This window comes from Sinocyclocheilus anshuiensis, unplaced genomic scaffold, assembly GCF_001515605.1.
Source record: "Sinocyclocheilus anshuiensis isolate Anshui unplaced genomic scaffold, SAMN03320099.WGS_v1.1 scaffold199, whole genome shotgun sequence".
Lineage (NCBI taxonomy): Eukaryota > Metazoa > Chordata > Actinopteri > Cypriniformes > Cyprinidae > Sinocyclocheilus > Sinocyclocheilus anshuiensis.
The window spans coordinates 2,959,443-2,966,832 of record NW_015552582.1 but is presented as its reverse complement, the minus strand read 5'-3'; the positions used below and the strand labels follow the sequence as shown (position 1 = coordinate 2,966,832).

The 7,390-nt window shown below is 40.1% G+C and overlaps 1 protein-coding gene across 2 annotated transcripts in view; it reads left to right on the top strand.

Moving 5' to 3' along the window:
- The window catches only part of LOC107665372 (BTB/POZ domain-containing protein 7-like), a 71,267-nt gene that overhangs the window by 38,575 nt on the left and 25,302 nt on the right, over positions 1-7,390 (top strand). For both annotated transcript variants that reach the window (XM_016456226.1, XM_016456225.1), the window contains exons 2-3: positions 2,032-2,248; positions 4,833-5,957. In XM_016456226.1, the coding sequence (XP_016311712.1) occupies positions 2,167-2,248; positions 4,833-5,957 (1,207 nt within the window). In that variant the 5' untranslated portion in view covers positions 2,032-2,166. The remainder of the gene's footprint in view (positions 1-2,031; positions 2,249-4,832; positions 5,958-7,390) is intronic.

The window sequence follows — 7,390 nt, the reverse complement described above, 5'->3', positions numbered from 1 at the left end:
TCTGAGCGTCGCATGCGCATAGCCGAACTCCATACGTCATCCGCCCGGAACTGCTTCCCTTTACAACAGTGAGCACAAGCTAGGTTAAAGTAGGGCTGCACAATTAATCGAATTTCTTATCACAATTACAATTATGGATGCCACAATTACGTAATCGTTCAAAGCGGCAATTAATCGTTCAAAGTCCACTTATGTTATTCTGCACGCTTAAGATATGATTTTTGCTTTGTACATGTTATCTTAAGGGTTTTTCCATAGTTTTAGTTTTAGTATAACATTATAATACCATTCATATTTTTACTTTTTTATAATTTAAAGAAGAAACCAATCCGATGTATATTTGACATTTGAGGCATAATACTATAGGTTTTTCAGTTAGTGTTTTCAGCTTGTTTATTTTCATATAAAAATCAACACCCGCTGAGTACCATTAAACAGCTTGAAAGATCAAAGACAATTTTTAATATAACTCCGACTGGATTCGTCTGAAAGAAGAAAGTCATATACACCTAGGATGACTTGAGGGTGAGTAATTTATGGGCTAATTTTCATTTTTGGGTGAGCTAACCCTTTAAGATGGTGCCTACTTGGGCAGAGTGGCAGGTGACTAGGTTTTGGAAATAAGCTTATGTTTATTACTCTTACAAATTTGACATATTTTAATATCCAAAACAATTTGATTTAAGATTTTTTTTTTTGTTAACTTAACTTATTTAAGCTGTTTTTGAAGCAGCTGTCAGAATATATTGAAGTAAAAAAAAAAATGATAGTGGTCACTTAATGAAGTAAGTGGCTGTATTTTAGCAAAACAGGAAATAAAATTTCTGTAGCCTCTGTGCAACTGAACATTCATAGAAACGGGATTTCCATTAGCTGAATGCACATTGGAACACATTTCCACTGTAGACAGCTTCGTTCACACCCTGTCAGAGGAAAGCAGTCTTGATCGCTCTGACCTCTGGGGATTTCACAAACAACTCCGTCCAGTATTGAGCCAGCAGACGAGGGATCTGTGATTTAGCGCACATGCAGTGGACGTCTAATCGAGGTTTAGCAGTGTATGTAAAGCTAAAGATGGCTTTGTCTGGTGTTCTTAGGCTTTGGCTCAGCCTGGAAAAATTCTTCTCTTTTCAGCCCACTCTCAGTGTCACAAGTGGGGGATGTAAAGCATTTATGTCTCCCCAAACTGTTATGGGCTCACTGTATGAGGAGTTCCCAGCAGTGCAATGTTGGAATGTAATATAAAACATAAATATCTGGATGGAGCAATAGCTCTTCAACTGGATGCAGCAAAACCCAGTCTTCCACCTCCCCAAGAAAATTCATATTTGGCAAAGAACTAACAGTATTCAATTTGTTGCCAGGTCAGTTCAAAGGAAGATGTCTGGATTTCTAGATATTATGCATTGTGCCGATGGAGTGAAGTTGTAGCCTTGAGTACTGAAGGCCAAAAGCAAGGTCACAGGCCAAAATTTGGAGATTACAGAGAACTAAAAAGAGATGTGAAGTACTGTAGCCAGTTGTGCCTCTGTGTCAGATTGCATTAGCATGACATCAGTGGGAGGGTTTGAATAAATCAGAATCCTCCAGCAGTATTGTAATGGTCTTCAAGAGCAGAAATAAACATCAAAGCTCTGCTTATGTAGTCTGTTTGGTTTGCTCGTATTGTTTGTTTTGTTTGCCTTCCTTTCAGATTAGAACAAGAACAATTCAATGCCATTTTACACAGTTGATTGCTTTTCTTTAAAAAAAAAATCTAGATTTTTTTTATTTATTTATTAATAAGTATAATTATATATAATTGTTGATTATTTTTAGGTAATAATTAGAATTGATTACAATAATTGTATTAATTTTATTATAAATATTATAATAAAATAATTCTAATAATTATATAATATTCGTAAATATTGAGATATTATAGTGTAATAGTATATTATTATATTAATCTTTTGTTTGTCCAGATTCCATGACATTCCATCTTGTTGACGTTTAATGTATTCTCTACCCCCACCTCTCTCTCTTTCCCAGGAATGACGGACATCGCTGCAGTGTCGCCACATTCATATAGGTCTGATTGAGCAGAGCCGTGAGCTACTCAGTGCGTCAGCGCTCGGACGGAATGATCCAGCAGGGTGACTAAGAGGAGGAAGAAGGGGGGAGAGGATGGGTGTGAATGCCTCCAGCTACCCTCACTCGTGCTCCCCTCGATTCGGGGGTAACCCACAGACCCAGCAGACCTTCATAGGTAAACTCCCATTTCAATACTATTAAAGAGACATTTGTTGTTCCTAGTTTAGCAACTATTGTGATCGATAACAATAGAAAAGTGCTATTACATATTTTTCCGCTTTCAGATGGCATATATCAGACCCAAATTCTCTGGACTACATTGCAATATGATGATGATGTTTTTTACAAGAATAATACAAGAAAAGGAAATCTCTCTCAAAGACTGAAGTTCCCCTTTGACTAGAATATAAAATAGTTCTACTTTAAAAAAACAAAGAACAGTATTCATGTTCAGAGGCAGTAGAGCACAGAGAAATAGAATCTCATTAAATTATTGACTTCACCAGCTGGGACAGTCTTCATATTCTTTCACTGTAACATCTTGTCTGTATTCATTTATTTAAAGGCTTGGAAATTGTATCACAACTGTCAGCAGTTGCTTCGTAGTTTTTTTCCTTCAGTATCCCACAGAGGCTTTAACGGCATATTCTGATGTGAATATTTTCATGACTTTGCTGTCTTTGAGATCAGTAAAGTAATGGTGCTTTCAAAATGCTAAGCCATGCATGACAGTGGGCCTACAATGAGAAATGGAACATTGGATTGAGACATAAAGTGTCATCAGGGAGATATTAGCCATGCTGGGGAGGACATTAGATGACTTCATAGTTTCCTTTTTTGGCAGCAGAAAATTTAGAGATTTAGAGGGGGGAAAAGTTAAAAGTGCACATTAAGTGGTTTGGGGATACATACTTTCCTTTTTGAAATTGGAATTGTTTATGCAATGCTACGTCAAAGAATGATGTTTTGCATGCACTGTTTAAAAAATCCAGCTTTTTGAATTTGTTTTCATTTCCAATTATTTTAAGCATTGTCACTCTACTCTTTTAAAAACATCTCATTCCAAAATACCACTTAAATTTCTCTAGAGGATGAATTTCTTTATTTCTCATAGTCATCTTATTTTATGCCTAATTGATGTGAAGAGATGCAATTTAAGCTACTCAAGTTTAGTTCAGTTTTAGTGCACAATAAATGGTTTGGGGATGCATACTTTGCTGTTTGAAAGTTGAATGTTTATTTGCAGTACTCCTTCAAGGGATGATCAGAATATATGAATATTTAAAAAAGGGAATTAAATATTTTGAATTCATATTAGGGATGTTCATTTTAACCGGTTAACCGACCGTAAGAATTTTGACCGATTAATACAATCAGTTAAATGGTTTAAAAAGTCATTTAATTATTTATTTTTTCAGTAATTTATCAAAATATTTAAAAAGGTTTGCTGCATGGTTAAAATACGCTACGCGTATAAAAAAAATGTTTTTTTTAGGGGGAAAAACACATAAGTCGCGTATAAGTTGCATACTTTATTTCATTCAGAAATGCCTAATGCTGACGCGAAATGTTTACAAACATTATGATAAACACTGTAAACATAGCTAGGCTATTTTAGTTCCCCTCACTCAGAACAAGAATGAAAAATATAAGAAGCTATAGCAATATAAACGACAAGCCAAATGAATTCATTTAGGCTAAAACGAAACTGAAACCAACGTTGGGTCTCTCATTCCACACAAAATCAAATGTTTCCGTATTTGCTATGTATTTGAATGGCAAATTATTATTTATTATGTACTTCACTGGCGTTCCAATATCCACGTAAAACAAATGTTTTGCATAACATCACGGCGGTGCTGTGATAACACTTAACTGCACAGATTTTACTTTTTTTACTACATAGTTTTTTTTTCATATGTTTGACTGACTGTATTTTATTATGATAATGAACAGGCTGCATTGTCAAGACGGTGGAAGCAACTACTCCTTTTAGTCCTAAAGATAATCGGAATTGTAAAATGTTTGCCTTTATTTGTGTACATTCACAATAAAAACAAATCTTTGTGCTTTAGTAAAATAAGCCTAAAGAAAAACAGGGTGCCGCTTTCTGCCGTCTGTTTCCTTTTGCGCAGCTCTCCGCTCGCAGAAGCGCAGCAGGTGCGTGATGTGATATGATGTGAATCCTCATGTTCTGTTGTTTGCTGCTTTTTGCGCATGTAAAATTAATCCCCGGGAAACAAATGTTAGTATTTTTTAACGGGTCATAGACACTTATCCTTTCTAATTTAATTCAATTCTAATTTAAAATAGTCTTGTTGGTTAACGTTAACAATCGGTTAACGAGTGTCGGTTGTCGGTTAGGAAAAATAAACGAAATGAACATCCCTAATTCATATTTTAATTTCTATAGATTAAGGAAAGTCTTGTCCACACACATCACTTAAATTTCTCCATACAACAAATGTTTTTTTGGACTGTTATAGAGACAATTCTGTGAACTCAAGTTCAATCCAGTTGTAGTGTAATTTTTGTACTCTCATTGCATTCGATTTACACCATCAGTCCAATGTCATTAAAAGTAAAGTGTATTTCAGATTTGTTCTGAAGCACTTGCAAAAAGCAAAGCCCTGTGGTGTTGCACTTATTTGGAATAAACATTAATTATAATGTCAGCAGACATCACAATGCATATTTTCCTGCTGATAACTTTGAAGGCTCCCAGACTCTTACACAGCGTGTTTCTTTTCTGTCACCAGGCGCCTCCTATGCACCACAGGGTTATGGCGGCGAATCCAAGCTCTACAGCCTAGAACATGGCCCTGAAAAACCTCAGGACAAAAAGAAAAAGAGCTCCGGTTTGGCCACGCTCAAAAGGAGATTCATTAAGCGACGCAAGTCTAGTCGGTCTGCCGATCATGCGCGGCAGATGCGCGAGCTCCTCTCGGGGTGGGACGTGCGCGACGTCAATGCCCTGGTGGAGGAGTATGAGGGCACGGCAGCCCTCAAAGAGCTCAGTCTGCAGGCGGGCCTAGCCCGCCCCGAGGCTCGCACCCTGCAGCGTGATTTAGCCACCCTTTATCAGCACAAGTACTGCACTGATGTGGACCTGATCTTCCAGGATTCCTGCTTCCCAGCACACCGAGCCATTCTGGCTGCCCGCTGCCCATTCTTCAAAACCCTGCTTTCGTCGTCGCCAGGTTACGGGGCAGAGGTGTTGTTGGATGTTGGGACGGCAGGCATGGATGCGCCCATGTTCTCCTCATTGCTGCATTACCTCTATACAGGTGAGCTGGGCTCGGAGGACGTGAGGTTGCAGAATGTGGATGTGCTGGTCAGACTGAGTGAGGAGTTCGGTACGCCCAACTCCTTAGAAGCCGACATGCGAAAAATCTGTGAGCACATGCCGTATTTTGACTCGCTGCTTAGCTTCTCCTCGGACTCTGAGCTGGTTGATGCTTTCGGAGCAGGTGGACCTGTTCCTAGTGGCGTGGGAGGTGGAAACGCAGGGGTGAACCACAGCTCGCCTGATGAGGAGCTAAGGGCCCACAAAGCCGTGCTTTCGGCACGCTCGCCCTTCTTCCGCAACCTGCTGCAACGACGCATCCGCTCGGGGGAGGAGATCACCGAGCGAACTCTGCAAACCCCTACCCGTATTATCCTCGACGAATCCATCATTCCCAAGAAATACGCCCGTGTGGTCTTGCACTGCATGTACACCGATGTGGTGGACCTTTCGCTAGTGCTGCACGGGAGCCCTTCTGAAGGCAGTCTGGGTGAAGTTCAGGCACTGGTGGCTGGGAGAGGGTGCATGAGTCGGGCCGAAGAGGCCATGGAGCTCTACCACATCGCCCTCTTCTTGGAGTTCAGCATGCTGGCTCAGGGTAAGTCTTGACGTCTCTTTTATCCATTTTTTCTAGTCGTTCTCTTTCGCTCCCCCAGCTTTGTTTACTGCCTGATTAATTCACAAGCTGTCAAGGGAAGACCGGAGGAACAGAGTGGGGTTGCTTTAGTTTATTCGCCTCATGTTGGGATTGTTTGTGAGAGAATCCCATATGTGCCTATATGTATTGAGTTAAATAGAAAGGTCTTGCAAAATGACCTCATATTATTTAATAAAATAATACAGAATTATTAAAAAGCATTTTCAGTTTCCGTTTCCGTTTTCAGCCAATTGCATCCAGAATTTTCGGTTTAAGCCCAGAATTTTCATTTCGGTGCATCCCTAGTTTTTGATCAAATAAATGCAGCCTTACCAACCCGAAACCTTTGAACTAGAGATGCACAAATCGATCGGCCAGGGATCAGAATCGGCCGATTTTCCTTATGATCGGCCCGGATTGGTCGGATCAGTCTCACTTCTTTCCGATTCCGAGCCGATCCATTTTGTTACCAGCGGCACAAGCAATAACGTCAGCCACGCATTCTCGCTCTCTTCTCTCCGACGACCCCTTCTCTCTCACACACGTCTCATTTGCTCCGATTAAATGCTTGTATTGCGCATTATTTTAGTCATTCCTGCAAGGTTTCGCGCTTACACCAAAAGCGCGAACACCAGAACTGATCAATATTAGTGGAGCGCACACAAGCCACACTCAGTCTCAAACAGCTTGTGACCCACAAATACCAAAATGAGTGGTGTCAAAATGCCAAATGTCAAAATGCCCGTCTTGGCGAGTATCCAGTTAAACACAGTCAGTTTTGGAACGTTAAATAGTTGAGAAAGAGAACGCATGTTGTGTAACATGGGCCTGTTTACACCTGGTCACTTCATGCGTTTTTTTCTGATCTGATAGCTATCCGATCGTGAAAAGACCAGGTGTTAATGCCCTCCAAAACGCATTTGAGACGGATATAAATCCGATGGCTCAAACCACTTCAGGAGGTGGTCTGGGCCGCATTCCAGACGAAACTCGACAAGTGTAAATGCATCTGGTTGTTGAAACCACATATGTAAATTTTACTCCTCCCAAAATGATAAAATAATAAACGTGTGAGAGCGTGTAGGGCTGTGCGATATGGGTCGCGCAAGCTCAAATCGCGATTTTATGACGATTTCGATTAATCGCACAGCCCTAGTTATTGGCTATATGACATTAGTCAGACTGCGCTAATGCAACTCGCATCGCTGCGGACGTGTAGCTGAGTATCTCCGCGAATGAAACTGAAAGTAAGACGCAGACGGTCAACACACAATCATCTTCATTAAAAGTAGTAAGACAAATTTATTTTTCCAGTGATGATGCCGCGCGCTCTCCTATTGCGGAAATGAGCTGATAATTAATAAAATGCAGCGCTTATCTTTTGATTTCGTTGA